The sequence below is a fragment of the Pipistrellus kuhlii genome, unplaced genomic scaffold (genome assembly GCF_014108245.1).
Source record: "Pipistrellus kuhlii isolate mPipKuh1 unplaced genomic scaffold, mPipKuh1.p scaffold_m20_p_3, whole genome shotgun sequence".
Taxonomy (NCBI): Eukaryota; Metazoa; Chordata; class Mammalia; order Chiroptera; family Vespertilionidae; genus Pipistrellus; species Pipistrellus kuhlii.
In genome coordinates this window covers 55737232-55754928 of record NW_023425529.1, presented here as the reverse complement: position 1 = coordinate 55754928, position 17697 = coordinate 55737232, and the positions used below count along the sequence as shown (strand labels likewise).

Below are 17697 nucleotides of genomic sequence, written 5' to 3'. Positions count from 1 at the left end.
CTTAGTAGTAGAGCCAGGACCAGAATCCAGGTACTGTGACCCTACGGTGTCCTCTTCCTGCAACTCCCACTATTGCCCCTAATAGGTAGGTATGTCACAGGAGGAGGCAACACCTTACATTGCGTATGGTGACTGAGAACTGACTAGTACTAGGAGGTTCACGCATCTCGTTCAGCTGTGGCTAAACTTGTTACCAGAACGCCAAACTATAACCTCCCACCATAGCCAGTGAGCTGCTCTTCAGAGCCACGATCTGTTTCAGAAATACTGGTTTTCCTGGTGTTTGCTTCAACCTGACATCATTCTTGTTCGTGTTGCTCCTCTAGTGTCTTTAGCCTCCAGCACAGTGGGCTTGGCTGGCCAGGTCGTTCACACAGAAACCACAGAGGTTGTGCTGACAGCAGACCCTGTCACAGGATTTGGGATCCAACTGCAGGGCAGTGTGTTTGCCACGGAGACGCTCTCTTCTCCACCTCTGATTTCCTACATTGAGGCTGACAGCCCTGCCGAGAGGTGAGACGCTTCCGTTCACGGCATCTTTTCCTGATGTGCACTTGTGCGCCGGCTCTTTTTGGACAACTAGTAAATTATGGAACAGGGCTCAATGCAGGAAATGTAAGATGTAAATGAACTCTCTGTTCTGACAATAAAATTTTATGTTCTTGATCAGTTTTGAGAAGAATTATGAGCATGGATGCCTTTATCTAGCAGGGTTTTGTCCATCAGGGACTAAGGGTATATTAATTAAAAAGGGAAAAAAATCTATTAAAAAATCTCTAAGTTCAAACTTTAATAATTTCTCTGTCATGGGGGGATGAATATTCATCATTGCTATATATTGGTCCAGATCAGATTAGAAAAATACCGTGGTGCTGAATTATTAATTACTTTGCTGGAATACTTCAAGATTCCCTTGCTCACATTTGTAGCCATGGGATACAAAAGTGCAAGACATTGCAATTGATCTAATAGGATTCCCACAGCATTGAAAAATACAAGACCACATGGTTATGCCATTTTGCAGGGATCAAACAAAGCAGATTTGGCAACTTGAACTGATGATAATTTACCCTCTATACAAACTCTAACATGTGGTTCTACATTCAGATGTGGGGTCCTACAGATTGGAGACAGAGTGATGGCCATTAATGGGATTCCAACCGAAGATAGCACCTTTGAGGAAGCCAATCAGCTCCTCCGAGACTCCTCCATCACAAGCAAGGTCACCCTGGAAGTCGAGTTTGATGTGGCAGGTACGACTATATCATCGCCAGTTAGCTGCTGAGTCAGGAGTGGACTGCCCGCGAATTGCATGCACATGGCAGATGGGGATCTATTTTTCATACCCTGACGTGCTTTTGTTTAGGAGATTTGGGGTGTCATTTTGAATTGAACATTGTTGTTGTATTATTCATTAAAATGTCACCACAAGAACAGTAGAAAATAAATGTGACAAAATAAATAAGTAATAGCCACTATAAAGGTGATAAAAAGAAGCATGTAGCCTTTATTCTTCCTGACTTTCTCCTATAGGCTAGAGAATCCATTTTCTTCGGTCGCACAGACAAGAAAAGCCTCTCTTTGACCCTTCCCACTGCAAAGAACATAAGAAGGTTTGGAGGAGAACAATGAAAATTCATAAATGTATACAAACCCAGTGGGTAACCATTTGGTCTTTAACATTAAAGAGAAATTCTACCAGACACTTGTTAAAAATGAAAAGAAGGACTTTATTCAAGACTAATGTGGGAGAGAGCAAAGACAGGCAGAATTTATAGCCAGCAGGCAAGGAGAGGGTGAGGGAGTCATTGGATTAAAAATTACTAAGAGGGATTTGATTTGGTATCAATGGTGGAGGGATGAGAGATTTGATTATAAATTCAATGATGGAGGGATATTCTATAAATTGAGTTAGCAGGAGACTTGCTAAATTGGCTCAGAAAGCAAAGGCTTAGACCTAAGACAAGTCCTAGTCAAGAAGAGGGCTCACAGGAGCCTAAATTTGATCAGGAAGGGAGTCCTTGTCAGTAGCTAACGTGTGTGTAGAGGTTGGTGCCAGTTCCCTTTTAAGAAAGTTATCTTCACCCAGTGAAACAGTACCTCACTGAGGCAATAACCTTAGCCAACCCATGCAGATATGCCTTTGGACATAGAGATTGCATTATCCCTACATTGCTGAGTATTTACTGTGGGCCAATTTCATTTCTATACCATGGAGGTGCAATAGGAGACAGGAAAGAAAAAAATCCCTGTCTGAATGAAGCTTATAGGCTATCTTACAGAAAGTTAATGTTTAAGTTAACAAATATAAAGTGAGACAATAATAAGTGCTCTAAGGGACATAAAGCAAGGTGGGGGTTAGAGAATGGCTGTAGGGAGCTATTTTCATAGGATGGCTTTCTAAGGAGGTGGCATTTGAGCAGAAATTTGAAGGTGGAGAAGGAGCTGGCCAGGGGAATCTGGGAGGAGCGCATTCCAGACAGAGGGAACAGCTGGTGTACAAGATGTGAACCAAAATAATAGGCATGGTGGATCTGAGAAACAGCAAAAAGGGCTCTTGCTACAGCATATAGGGGAGCTGGGCTGAAGATTGGGTTTGGCTTTAAAGATGGGGTGGGAGAGGTTGGAAAGGGCTCGCTTATGAAGGGCGTTGGTAAAGACGGTAATAAATTATACTCCAGATGCAATGAAGCCAAGGTGCATTTTATGGAAGGGAGCGAGGTAACCTTATGAATATTTTGGAGCTATCCTTCTGAGATGAAAAGGGACAATAGCAGCAGCAGAAAAGCCAGTTAGGAGCTGGTAGCAGTTGGATAGGTAATGTATAATGGTGCTAGGAATGTTGACCAATAGTGAAATTTAGGACTTGGCTAACAGAACCTGCTCATGGATTAGATATGGAAGATGAGGGATGGGGTGAGTAGTATAAGGGATAGCAGTTGAGTAAATAACTGATGTCTTCAAATGGGAGGAGGACTTGAAGAGTGGAAATTTGGGGATAGCAAAATATTCTATTTTAGACCTGAGCAGGTAAATCCACTGCCAATGCTAGGGAAAAAGGACAAGTACATTCATTCCTTAATCCAAAAGGCAGTCATCAAGCACCAGTTACTGAGTGCTAGGCACTGTCCTATATTCAGATCACTGAAAGAGGAAATAGAAAGGATCAATATCGTCAAGGAGCTCATAGCCAGTTAGACAAGAGCAAGAACTGCTGAAAGATAAGAATAGACTTACTGCCGAAACCGGTTTGGCTCAGTGGATAGAGCGTCGGTCTGCAGACTGAAAGGTCCCGGGTTCAATTCCAGTCAAGGGCATGTACATTGGTTGCGGGCACATCTCCAGTACGGGGTGTGCAAGAGGCAGCTGATTGATGATTCTCTCTCATCGATGTTTCTAACTCTCTATCCCTCTCCCTTCCTCTCTGTAAAAAATCAATAAAATATATTAAAAAAAAAAAAAAAAAAAAAAAAGAATAGACTTACTGAATGTGTGTTGCATTTCAGTTTTAAGAGCAAGTGCCCAGGCAACTATAGGCAATACCTCCTGGAGTCAGGGTCAGGCCTCGGCTCCAGAGCAGGACTCGGGGGACCATGCCAGTGACGGTTAATGTCTTGCACTGAAGAGACCAGTGGGGAAAGAGTGCCAGGAAGAGGGAACCCTGCTTAAGGAGTGCTAAGGTTTAAAGGAAAAGGATGCTAGCAAAGGAGATAACAAAGATCCACTCTTCTTTTTGGAGGAGAACCAAAAAAGGTTTCGGAAGCCAAAGCAAGAGTTTCAAGGCAAAAGTCATGGTCAATAGAGTAAAATTGCTGTGGAGAATTCAAGTGATAGGAGGCAGGAAATGTCAATGGGGTTTTGCAATTAGGAAGAAAGACATTGCAGAGTGGTTTCAGAAAACTGGGGGCCCGGGGTCAGACTGCAGTGAGCTGAGGAGGGAGGGAGGGGCCAGTGGAATGCAGACAAGCTGTGCTTGCTATCTGCTGGGGAATTGGTATTTGGAAGCAGGTTTGGCAGGAAAAATGCAGTGAGTGGATAAGAGGGACTGGAGGTCCCTATGGGCTTCTCTTTTTAGAACTTCATGGCATTTAGTTATATACTCAGTGCTCTATTGTATATTACCATATCTTATATCAGTGGTTATCAACCAAGATCTGGTTCGCTGCAGGAGACATTTGGCAATGTCAAAAAATTAGTTGTATGCCCACCAGCATGGCTCAATGGTTGAGTGCCCACCATTGAACCAGGAAGTCATGGTTCGATTCCCAATCAGGGCACATGCCCAGGTTTCAGTCTTGATCCACAGTAGAGGGCATGCAGGAGGCAACTGATCAATGATTCTCTCTCATTATTGTTTCTATCTCTCATTGTCTCTCCCTTACTCTCTGAAATCAATAAAAATATTTTTTAATTAGCTGTAGATGAAAAAAAAAGTGTGACAACAGAGGGGGATTCAGAGTTTAGAGGGGTGTTAATTTGTTTTGTTAAGATTGGAGAGATTTGAGCATGTTTCAGGCCTGAAATTAATAGAGAAAAGAGATAATTGGAGAAATTGTGTCCCCAAATGTATAAGAGGGGAAGTTATTTAGAATATACAGAAATAATTAGTCTAAGACAGAAAATAGAAGAGCTCCTCCTATGAATTTAAAGAGAAGAATGAGAGAATCTATAATAATAAAAGTATAATATGCTAATGTCCTTCCAGGACAACCCTCAGGCTGCAACCACAGGATCAAGGCAGCCACCCCTAGCTGCAAGGGAGGGCTCCAAGCAGCCTCTGTGGCTGGGAAGGCCTACTCTTGCACAAATTTTGTACATCGAGCCTCTCGTATAAATATATTTTTAGCTGTGATTAGGGAATCCTTGTAGGGACTGTCAGGCAGGGGTGAAAAGGTCAGCATGTTGGGGAGCTAAAGAGTGATGAAGATTTCGAACAGCTAATGGAGATTTCGAACAGCTAATGGAGAAATCAGTGAGAGAACCTACTACACTCATGTAAAGGGATGGGCCAAACAGCCCTGAAGCTCTAACCTGCACGGCCAAGTCATTTATTGTTGTTGTCGTTTTATTATTTTTGGCAAGGTTTTTGTTTATTTATTTGTTGTTGGTTTGATTTTTGTTTTGTTTTGTTTTGGTCAGAAGTACTGTGTGTGCATTAGCTCACTTAGCCCTATAACAACAATGGAGAAGATTACTATTATTACATCCCCAGGAAATAGAGGCTCAGAAGTTCATGATAGGGCTGGGATTTTAACCCAGGCAGTATGGCTCTAAAGGCCACATTCTAACCATTATATTATATATACTGCCTGTGTTTGCAAAAGTCTAAGATGGAGAGGGATGGAGATTAATAAAGGATTGGCCTGACTGACTGGAAAGAAAGGGAGTACTTCAGTCAGTGGGAGCTGCAAAAAGAAAAATGGGTACAGTGAGGGATATTGAGTAGATGATTACATTGAACCAGCGATTAAGATTGAGATTTCCAGAAGTTTCCAATAGATTCCAGTAATTGCTAATGACTAACTAGAGTGTTGTATTGAGGATCCTGCTGCTCAACAGGAGGATGCTGGCATCAATTAGTGATGTCTGCCATGAGCAAGGAGAAGGGAGTGACAGGCTGGGAGCATATATTTTTCTGGTCCTCTTCTACATCATTTCTATCCAGTCGATACAGGTTATTTCTGGAGTAATCGAGGGTAGAGGGAGATGTGCTTAGGTCCCTTTCTACTGTCCCTTATTTAAGCAAGCTTGGAACCTTGTGGGTTTAATAGGCATAGTTTCTAATTTTTAGGAGCTTAAACCTAAGATATTAAAGCATTTAATCAACAAGTACATAAAATATACATATACATTAAGTATAGATTAAACAGTGGACAAATATTGAGGATACACAAACAATAAAAATGTTTTTATAGCACAAGTTAATGCTTAGATACTGCTTATGAAGGTCAAGTTGTGCTGGCCATTCCATTGCTGGCACCCAGGGGGAAAATGCTGCTGCACAGCCCACAGTGCACAGGAGAGCTGCCTGCTCTCCACAAGCAATGCCAGAAGGGCAGGGTGCATGTCAGAAAGCCAGCTGTTGCATGCTGGGAACTCTTAATGTCTCTTTGAAGAGGCAATGTAATATGACATGGAAGAGACAGGTGCAATTCAACAGACCTGGGATCTACTCTTCACTGTGTTGTATGGCCTTGCCTTACCTCAACCCCAGTTCCCCCATTTATAGGTAAGTAAGTGAAAGTACTGGATTGTGAATCCTTTCACCAGTCTGTTCTGTGATCGTAGTAATGACATTTGGAGGCTGCTGGACAGAGAGCCTTCTTTGAAAACCAAGCCCTCGCTGCCATCTGACTAATTCCCTTAGGGTCCTCACTGGATTCTCGCTTGGTGACAGCTAACTAAAAGAGGAGGGGACCACTTTGGGCCAGTTAGATTATTTAAGAATCAGAAATGAGAACTGGCTGCTGGTAGCTGGATATTTTAGCAAAGATGAAATATTTTAACCACGTACAATTAAAAGTCGGGGGAAAAAAAAAGTCAGAGAAAACTTGTACAGAGACAAGTAGAGCAGGTGAGCAGAAACAAGCAGCATCCAAAGGCCAGAAACCCCAGAGAAACTGGCTATAAAATCAGCTCTTCATGCAAATTGAAATTCTTGATGTGGGTCCTTCAGGAGAGTCACTGAATATTATTCATCTGCTGGCTGAGAACCTCCTGTATTCCAAGGACTATTTGGGGGTACATTCATGAACAAAAAGCATAAGGTCCCTAATGTGATGCATTTTTATACTGGAGAAGACAAAACAATAAACAAATAAATGTGCTACACAACATTGGATGGGGCTTCAGAAAGGCCAAGAACTGTAAATCTGGGCACAGGGAGAGTGATAGATAGTTAGGGAAGGCTTCTCTGAGCCAGTGATGTTTGAGCAAATGCCTGAGTGAAGTGAGCATACCATTGGAACATGTTGGGGCAAAGCTACCCAAGCAGAGAAAACTCCAACTGCAGAGATTCTTAGATGGGGTTGTGCTCAACATGGCGAAAGCATCTAGCTCCTATCCCCTCCTCACTCCAAGGCCTGCCCTCCACTTGAGAAATTTCACTGTGTGAATGGTCCTCCCATCACACTGCATTCCCAATTCCCAGTCCTCTGGTTGAATATTTGCTTCCACTCCCCTCCACTTCAGCCACTCACTCCTCTTGCTGATGCGCACATGGTGCTTAGGAAAGTGACATGAGTAAGCATTTCATAAATACTATCATGATCATTTTGGTGCTATTATCCTAATTTTTCACCTCTGTGACTAAAGGTCTCCTTCTGTTAAAACTTCTCTGGAAATCTCAGTTTCTGGCTCAATCTAATCATCTACCATCTCTGCTCTTATTCCTCAGCAGCTGAGGTTTCCTGACAACACACACACACACACACACACACACACACACTCAAACTCGGACTTTACCATGATGCAGGTTAGAGCTTCTGGACTCTGCTTGGCCCACTGGCTGGCTTGAAAACTCCTTTTACATAAGTAGGGGTGGTTTTCTCACTGATTTCCCTATTAGCTATCCTAAATTTCATCATTCTTTTCACTCCCAACTGCCATTAGAGAACCTGGGATATTGGTAGGAAATGTCTGGACACAAGCTCTTTCAAGATTGCCCTGTTTTTCTGGATTCGCTCCTAATCATCTGGATGTGAGCCATTCATTTCCAAAACTCTTCCTCAGAAATAAATTGTACCCAGATATTAAATCCCAATCTGCTGGGTCTTAGAGATGGGCCATCTCTATTTTATAACCATTGTAAGTGACATGGAGTGGTTAAGAAGCTTGGCTATGAATGCACTGTTTAAATCTCTTGAGTGAGTGCTACTGTACAAACAACATTGTAGTACATTAATGGAATTTTTTACATTATTTTATCATATATGATTTTATAAAACTGTACTCATAACATATGCACAATTTACATTTTGCCCTTTTTCAATGCTGTTTTCTCAAATACCAATCTACAGTATCGTAACTACTTGCAGTTTCTACTTTAACTCTGAAAAGACATCCCAGAGAAAATCCTATCAAATGCTGTTTGCTTGCACCGCTGGTACCCCGGGTGTTTTCCTCGCAGTTGTTGGGAGTTGAACATTTACATTCATCCCCCTTAGAATCCTTGATGTTTTTCAAATCTCACAAGGGTGTCCGGATTGATGGATTATGATGCGGTGATTATCTTCCTGTGCCAACAGTGAATGCTTCAGGCAGAAGAAGCAGACCAGTTGGAAAGAAGGAAGTCTTTGTTTACCCAAATGTGTTTTTAATTATAATATTAACACGATTAAGCAAAACCAGGGAAGCACAAAATAATCACGTGGGAGTCTAAGAAACTAAAGTCCTTTTACTTATTCTAAACTGATTGTGTCTCCAAATATTGGATCTTTTTTCTCTTTACTAGTGTTTCTTTAAGAAACCCCAAATTAAATGTGCCTTTGCTTTAACCACCAAGTAATTGTAGAGGGGGAAAAAATGACCAAATACAAAATAAATCATGTTGGCATTTAAAGATTAAAATGAAGACACAGCTTGATCAAAGAGATTTATTTGTTGCTATTTGTTCATCATTATGAATATTTCAAATCTTATGTAGTCAAAAGTGATCCATTACTGTTTCCCAGGAAGTGATAATACCCCCTCCAGTGTCATTAACAATGTTAATCTTGGTCAAGGTTCCCCGGCATGACAAATGTACAAAAGCAGTGTTGCTATGGTAACTATTCTAGATCAGTGTTTCCCAGCTCTTACACTTCACTTGTATAGGCATAGTATCATGGGCAAGATGTCCTCTACTTGCATGGATACATATATACATATATACATATATACATATACAAGTATACAACAGGTTTCCCTCCCCGTTAACAGAGAACATTTTTCTTAAAATAAAAAACACTAAAACATACATGAAATGAGCTCCATAAATAGAAAGCTGTTTGTTCCTCTAGCTTCTTGTACATCTACCTAGGGCACTTGCATGCTTTATCTGAATAATCAAACAATCTGTCTCTGCTGCACCATGAACACCCGTGTGGGCCCTTCCCGTTTAGCCCCATCCCATTTCCTCTACTTGATGAATGTGCTCATCAGAGATCTTTCCATTGGAAGCAACAGAGATGCACTCAAGCTGGTGGAGGGGCATTCACTGGAAGCACACAGGTGTTTCAGGACCCTTACGGAGGCAGCCCCAGGAAGAGCTAGAACCTGACAGCAAAGACCACCAAGCTGAGTGCAGGTTCTCTCTAGGGCAGTGGTTCTCAACCTTTCTAATGCTGCAACCCTTTAATGCAGTTCCTCATGCTGTGGTGACCCCCAGCCATAAAATTATTTTCATTGATACTTCATAACTGAAATTTTGCTACTGTTAATGAATCGTTATGTAAATATCTGTGTTTTCCGATGGTCTTTGGCTCTACAGCAGTGGTTCTCAACAGCTAGCAGGGTAGCCTAAGACCATTGGAAAACATGTAAAATCACCAAACATATCCTCAGGTGAGAAAGTTGAAGAAGGTAACAGATTCCCTCCCTCCCCTGAGAGTAAAAGCTGGAACCCTTTTTCCCTGGTGGAGTCCTAGGGGTCTTAAGGGTCTTTTATAGGTGACATTATAGGCAGGGAGCCCAGCAAATCCAACGTTTTATTTGTTCAGCAGTTTAATAGGCAGTGGAGAATCTTCTGAGTTGGAAGATGAGATTCAGGTCTTGTAAAAGGTTTACTGCCTAAATTCCTCGCGGGGAAGTACAGAAGGCCAGAAAGAGCAAGTTAAAGCAGTTACAAGGAAGGGAGCATTTTAACTGTTTCCATGAGGCCATCCCAACATCCACCCTGCTTTGCAAATGTTAAATATGTGATTCACAAATTGGGCCAGAGGCCTGGGGACCCAATAGTTTTCACATCACAGCCGCTGTTATTAATTCTTTGTGGGTAGGTGGGGGAATGGGGGGGGCAGGGCTAGCCTTGAGCACAAGCAAGCAGTAAAAGCTGTTTAGCTCAATCATCCCACAGTCCTCCCTTTATTCTAATGTCTCCCTCCCTTCTTGTCACCCTTTCCCAAAACTTTCAAGAAATAATTATAGTCATTAGCAATTTAGGGTGAATAGATGGTATCTCTTCAAAGGCTATTTCTGTTTTAAACAGATGCAGGTCTCCCAGGCTGTTAAAGGAATTTTAAGAATATATTTAAGAACATGTAGCAATTCTTTCCTTTCTAAAATATTAGTCAGACCCTGTATAAATCACCTTAGTTCCATCCAAAGTTGAGATTCAACCAGCGAACACTGGTTCTCTCTGTTACTATAATTTCAGCTTCCTTCTACATCAGGTGGAGAGAGAGAGAGAGAGAGAGAGAGAGAGAGAGAGAGAGAGAGAGAGAGAGAGAGAGAGAGGAGGGGGGGAATCAACTAATAAATGCATAAATAAGCGGAACAAAAATTTATGGTTCTCTCTTTCTTCTCTCCCTTTCTGCCGTTCTCCCTCTCTCTTTCTCAACATTACAAATTAAGGCACCTCCCTCTCCCTCCTCCCAAATCAGCAACCATCACATCAAATTGAAATCTTTCCTAAAATCTTTTTCCCCCTAATAGTATTTTCAAACAAGGGTTAAAAAAATGATTTGCTGAATAGTAAACTCTGGGAAACACAGTTAGGGGAGAAAAGGATATATAACCAGGCCTGAGGTTCTTAAACTTTATTATGCCTAACAGTCACCTGAAGAAGGTATTTAAAAATGCAGATTTCTAGGCATCATCTTCACACATTCTGCTTCTATAGATCTGGGATGGTTCGGGCATCTGTATTTTTAACTTGCATCCCAGGTAAATCTGATGCCCATGTTCCCTGCATGACACTGAAGAAACAGTGACCTTGACTGCTGCTGAGAATTGTGCACAGAGGCTGTGGACAGGACGTGTGTTCTTCACCAGGAGCTTAGGGTTCCAGATTTTATAGGCACTCACCTTTCTTCAGGCGTACAGCTTTAACTACACAGGGTTCTGATACTAGTTTCCTGGTGCATTTTCATGGGTTGGTGCTCCCTTCTTGCCGGCCTTCTATAAACACTCTTTTTTGTTTTGAAATTACAGAGTCTGTCATCCCGAGTAGTGGAACATTTCATGTGAAGCTCCCTAAAAAGCACAACGTGGAGCTTGGAATAACCATCAGTTGTAAGTAGAAGTGTTTTCTTTTAAAAATTACATTAGAAAATTGTATTGTCAAATGGTTTACAGGTGTGGCAAACACTTTAAGTGTCATCAACAAGTTTCTACGTAACAATACAAAAATGTGGAGCCAATCCCACCTCCAACACTTACAGGCTCTGTGAATGGGTCAGGTTACTTTAATACTCTCTAACCTTATGTTTCTTCATCTGTAAGATGAAAATGGTATCTACAAAATATAGGATTATATTAAATAACCTAGTGTGGTCCCTGGCAAGTAATAACTGCTCAATAAATGTGTCTCTGACCACTCTCCATTAATAACTAGATGAGCATATAAATGCATGTAAGTTCTCTACATTCCAATATATTATGGATTTAGTTTTCACAGTCATCTGTTTAACTAACAAAAATTACATTTATTTACTTTTAAAACCATTTTCCCATCTGGTCACTGTGCATCTGAAATCTATTTTGCAAGACTAAAACAGTGTTTACTTTAGTAATTTCCTGAACTCCTCCATGATACAAGGTGTCTGAGTAACCAAATCACAAAGAAAAAAATAAAACAGCCCAAACAGCATGGCTCAATGGTTGAGCATTGACCTATGAACCAAGAAGTTGCGGTTTGATTCCCGGTCAGGCCACATGCATGGGTTTTGGGCTCCATCCCCAATGTGGGGAATTCAGGAGGTAGAGGATCAATGATTCACTATCATCATTGATGTTTCTCTCTCTTTCTCCCTCTCCCTTTCTCTCTGAAGAACAAAATATATAAATGTATTTCATTCCCTCCTCTTATCAGACTCTAGATTTATAACTGCTTTGGTTAATAGCTTTGAAAATTTCAGCCCCAAGTTTTATAGAATCGGAATGGAGGTTTTACTGCTTTTAATATCCATAAACTATATTTATCCATAAATGTCCCCTCCCCCCAGGAAACGAAGCAAATGATTAATACATAAAGACCAAAGGAGACAGAGGCAATGTCTGTGACTGAGGGGTGGTCCCTCCAGGAAGGAGTGATGAGGCCCCATGAAAGTGCCTCATTACACTCCGCTGCATAGCATTTATGTCAGTGGTTCCGGCAAAAATAGAGAGATCTCAATTGGGCAGTATAAAATGGGGGCTGTCCAATTCAACATTCACCATATAAATTTAACACTGAAAATGAAATGGAATTTATAACTAATAAATTGCACATACCAGTACAATACAATATGTATAAGAGAGATCTATATCCTCCCCAACCCCCTCCACCACTTCCACCACCAAATCTCAGAGTGACTTATTGGAAGCAAAGTAGGGTTGAAGTGTCTGTTGTGCCTCTATATACAGTAAATAGGAAGGAGAAACAGGATTTTGGAAACTCCAGGCCTATTCTAGGTCCTTAAAGTCAAATATGCCTTTAATTGGGTCACTTAACCTCTCAGTTTGCTCATTATAAAGCAAAGATGGCATACCATCATTCTAAAACCGATGTATTAATGAAATTAAAAGAGAGCTCATCACAACTTAATATTCTAAAAAGATGGTCCTTGCCAGGTGGCTCAATTGGTTAGAGTGTCATCCCACTACACCAGGGTTGCAGGTTCTGTCTGCACATGCAAGAATCAACCAATGGCCGGGACCGGTTTAGCTCAATGGATAGAGCATCGGCTTGGGGACTGAAGGGACCCGGGTTCGATTCCGGTCAAGGGCATGTACCTTGGTTGCGGGCATATCCCCAATAGGGGGTGTGCAAGAGGCAACTGATCGATGACTCTCTCTCATCGATGTTTCTAACTCTCTATCTCTCTCCCTTCCTCTCTGTACAAAATCAATAAAATATATTAAAAAAAAAGAAATTTGATTAAAAAAAAAAAAAGAATCAACCAATGAATGCATAAATAAGTGGAATAACAAATCTATTTCTCTCTCTCTCTCTCTCTCTCTCTCTCTCTCTCTCTCTCTCTCCCTCCCTCCCTCCCTCCCTCCCTCCCTCTCTCTCTCTCCTCTCTCTCTCTCTCATCAATCAATAAAATAAAATAAAAATATTTAGAGCTCAAGATAGCCTCTGTTACTCCATGCTCTCATTCTCATTTATTCTATTTATTCCATTCCGTTTATTTATTTCATCAGAATTGGCTGTGGAAGTGGTACCTCTTGTAGTTTTGCAGTGCGTAGCTTGCTGGCTGTGCACAGAGGTCCTGCCTTCCGCTCCATTCTTTCTTCCTTTTGCCTTCATTGAATGAACGCATTGTGAGTGACCACCATGCCCACGCCCAGTGCTGAGTTTTGGAGAATACACTCCCTGCCTTGGAGATGCTACTGCTAGTGCATGTACTGAAGACACCTCCTCAGAAGTTTCTATTGCTACACATTTTGCCATACAGTTAATTTACTCTCTAATTTTTATTAAGGAAAAATGTCTTTTTTGGATATGTGTTTCTTTACAACAGATTTATTCTTAAAATTGATATACATAAAATGTAATTTAACTAGAAAGGGGCGTATTCACTTAAAAACAAATCCTGTGATACATTCCTTTTTTTAAGTCAATATTTATATGTTCAATTTGTTTAAGGTGTAATCATCATGTACATACAACTATAAAATATTCACACGAAGAACCATTTAAAATCACGCTATATGATGATGCTACATATGCACTAAGTATTACTTTTAAAATTGATTTTAATACCAAAATGGAAACCACCCCAAGTCACCCCCCCACCCCAAGAATGGCCTGACTTTTAGCTGGCCCTAAGCTATCATTATTCATGGAAGCCACAGTGTGATGCTCCCTGGATGGAGAAATGAGGCATAAGCTTGTCAAACGCACTTGTCAGCCCTTCTAGAATTACAGCTCCATTTATACAACTAATCATCACTAAACTGAGTTTGTGTCTCCTTGTGGAAAATGCTCATATTTTGCCTGTTGAGAAAGCAGAATTTGCTAAAAGAAAAGCCAGAATCTATTTTCATTATTATGAAATGGTGAACTCCTGAAGCCTAGCACAGCTCCTGGCACACACCAGGTGCTCATTGAATGTTTACCTGTTGAGTGAAAGAATAAGGAGTGCATGATAAACAGTCTTCTGCCAACCGCTGTGCTCTCTGGGAAATGAGCCTCTGAAGAAGATGATGAATATAGATGTTTGTGCAGAGGCTATGGTGTGGACTGAAGAAGCACTGGCTTGGAAAATGATTAAGAGCAAGGACTCAGAGCCCAACTGTCCACTCCTTGACTGTCTAATTTCTCTGTACCCAGTTTCCTTGTCTTTATGAGTCTGGCTAATGGCTTATCAATTTTATTTATCCTTTCAAAAACCAGCTCTTGGTTTCATTGATTTTTTATATTGTTGTGTTTTGTTTTGTTTTGTTTGTCTCTTGTTATTTATTCCTGCTCTAATTTTTATTATTTTCTTCCTTCTACTTACTCTGGGCTTTTTTTGTTCTCTTTCTAGTTCTTTAAGTTTTAGATTTATATAGTTTACTAGAGACTCAGTGCACAAAATTCATGCATGAGGGTGGTGGGGGGGGTGTTATCCCTCAGCCCAGCCTGCACCTTCTCCAATCTGGGACCCCTTGAGGGATGTCCTACTGCCCGTTTAGGCCCGATCCCTCTCACAAGCCAAGACTGCTGCCTCCAAATCTCTCTCTTGCCTCTGCCTGATTGCCCCTAACCGCTTCTGCCTGCCAGCCTGATCACCCCCTAACCACTCCTCTGCCAGTCTGATCACTGCCTAACTGCTCCCTGGCTGTTGCGGTCTCCTCCAACTTCCCTCCTCTGCTGGCCTGGTCACTCCTAACTGCCCTTCCTGCTGGCCTGATCACCCACAACTGCCCTCCCCTGCAAGCCTGGTCCCTCCCCATCTGCTGTACCCTGCAGGCCTGGTCCCCCCTGACTGTCCTCCACTGCAGGCCTGGTCACCCCAACTGCCTTCCTCTGCTGGCCTGATCACCCCTAACTGCCCACAACTTCCCTTCCCTGCAGGCCATCTTGTGGTGGCCATCTTGTGTCCACATGGGGGCAGCCATTTTTGACCACATGGGGACAGCCATCTTGTGTCTTGGAGTGACAATCAATTTGCATATTACTCTTTTATTAGATAGGATTGCTGATGTTTCTTGTTTTTTGAAGTAAGTCTGTAGTGCTATGAACTTCCCTCTGAAGACTGTTTTTGCTGAGCCCCAGAGATTTGGGGTTGCTGTGTGTTCATTTTTATTTGTTTCCAGGAAGTTTTTTATTTCTTTCTTGATCTTATAACCCATTCATTGTTAAATAACATGCTATTTAGCCTCTATGTGTTTGAATATTTTGGGGTGTTTTTACTGTAATTGATTTCTAATGTCAATGCTTGATATGATTTCAATCTTCTTAAATTTGTAGAGACTTATTTTGTGTCCTAACCTGTGGTCTATCTTTGTGAATGCTCCATGTGCACTTGAGAAGAATTTATATCCTGCTGTGTTGATGTGAAATGGTCTATAAATGTCAATTAAATCCATGTGATCCAGTGTGTCCTTAAGAGTCTCTGTCTCCTTGTTAAGTTTTTGTCTGGAAGTCAGAGGGGTGTAAAAGTACCCTATTGTGCCTGTATTATTGTTGATCTCTCCATTAAAATCCTCTAGAATTTTTTTTTTTTTAATGTATTTAGGTGTCCCTATATTGGGTGCATATGTATTTACCAGGGTTATACCCCCTTGTTGGATCAATCCCTTTAGTATTATGTAGTGACCTTTGTTGTCTCTTGTGATGGCCTTCATTTTAAAGTCTATTTTGTCAGATATGAGTATTTCTACTCCAACTTTTTTTTCTTTTCCGTTTGCATGGAAAAAATTTTTCCCCATCCCTTCACTCTCATCCTGTGTGTGTCTTTTGTTTTGAGGTGGGTCTCTTGTAGACAGTGTATAGTTGGGGCATGTTTGTATATCTATCTGCTACCCTACACCTTTTTATTGGAGCATTTAATCCATTTACATTTAGGGTTATTATTGATTGGTACTTCCATATTGCCATATATTTCTGTATGGCTAGATTTCTCTCTCTGTTTCTTCCTCTCATTATAGCAATCCCTTTAGCATGTCTTGTATTGCTGGCTTGGTGGTGATATACTCCTTTAGTCTCTTTTAGTCTGGGAAGCTCTTCGTTTGACCATCTATTTTGAATTGATAACCTTGTGGATATAGTAATCTTAGTCTCATATCCTTGCTTTTCATTACTTTGAGTACTTCATGCCATTTCTTTCTGGCCTGGAGACTTTCTGTTGAGAAATCAGTTGTCAGCCTTATGGGAACACCTTTGTAGGTAACAGTTTGCTTTTCTCTTGCTACCTTTAAGATTCTCTCTTTGTCTTTTATTTTTGTTATTTTAATTATGATGTGTCTGTGCATGGGCCTGTTTGGGTTTTTCTTGTTTGGGGTTCTCTGTTCCTCCTGAACTTGTGTGACTTTTTCCTTTACCAAGTTTGGGAAATTTTCTATTATTTCTTCAAACACCTTCTCTATGCCTTTTTACCTTTCTGCTTCTTCTGTCACACCTGCTATTCTAATATGGTTACATTTCATGTTGTTAACAACTCCCTTAAGCTGTCCTCCTGTTTTTTAATTGTTTTGTTGTTGTTGTTGTTGTTTGGTTTTTGGGTTTTTTTGTTTGTTTGTTTGTTTTTGGTTTTCTGATTGAGTGATATTTTCAACTCTGTTTTCTAATTCACTAATTCGATCCTCAGCTTCCCCTAATCTGCTGTATATTCCTTCCAATGTGTTCTTTATTTGTGTTATATCATTCTTTATTTCAGACTGTTCTTTTTTCATATTTACTATATCTTTTTTCATGCCCTTGTGTATCTTTACCATCATTAATCTGAACTCTGTTTCAGATAAATTTCTTATATCTGCCTCATTTATCTTTTCTGGAGAATTCTATATTTCTTTCATTTGGGGGTTGTTTCTTAGTCTTCTCATTTTGGCTTTCTGTTTGGGTTTGTGACTATGTATTAGGTAGATTCTCTATACCTCTCAATTTCTAGTGCAGAACAGTGTTAAAGGCTGTTTCTGACTAATTAGATCAGGCAAAGACTCAAAGCCTCCAGAGACCACCTCTGCCTACAGACTGATATGATTCTAACTTTAATTGCCCAGCAAGCAATTGTCCACTGGTGTGGAGAGAGTTTTTCAACAGGATAGGGCAGTTGCTGCTGACTAGAGGCTAATTGTTATTTTTAATCTTTTAAGTAGCCTCAGGGCAAGGAATTTTTCCAATAGAGTGTGTCTACTCTCTTCCCTCGAAGCCAGGTAAATGTCTAGGTGGGATAGAGGTTCTCTGCTGTATGAGGGAATGACTCAGCCCAGGAAACTGGGGGTGTCTGCCTTCTGAGCTCTATTCCCTTAGTCCACAATCCTTGCTTCTCACAGTTCCAGTTCACTTCACTCTCCTGCTGCTGGAGCACAAGGTGGTGACTCCACAGGGAATTTTGTGTGTTGGCCCTTTAAGAGGGTGCCTGAATT

At 41.0% G+C, this 17697-nt stretch overlaps 1 protein-coding gene across 8 annotated transcripts in view; it reads left to right on the top strand.

Annotated features, from left to right (window-relative positions):
* The window catches only part of GRIP1 (glutamate receptor interacting protein 1), a 658373-nt gene that overhangs the window by 581503 nt on the left and 59173 nt on the right, over positions 1-17697 (top strand). For all 8 annotated transcript variants that reach the window (XM_036455350.2, XM_036455348.2, XM_036455354.2 and 5 more), the window contains 3 exons: positions 327-513; positions 1108-1253; positions 11131-11211. In XM_036455350.2, coding sequence (XP_036311243.1) covers positions 327-513; positions 1108-1253; positions 11131-11211 — 414 coding nt within the window. The remainder of the gene's footprint in view (positions 1-326; positions 514-1107; positions 1254-11130; positions 11212-17697) is intronic.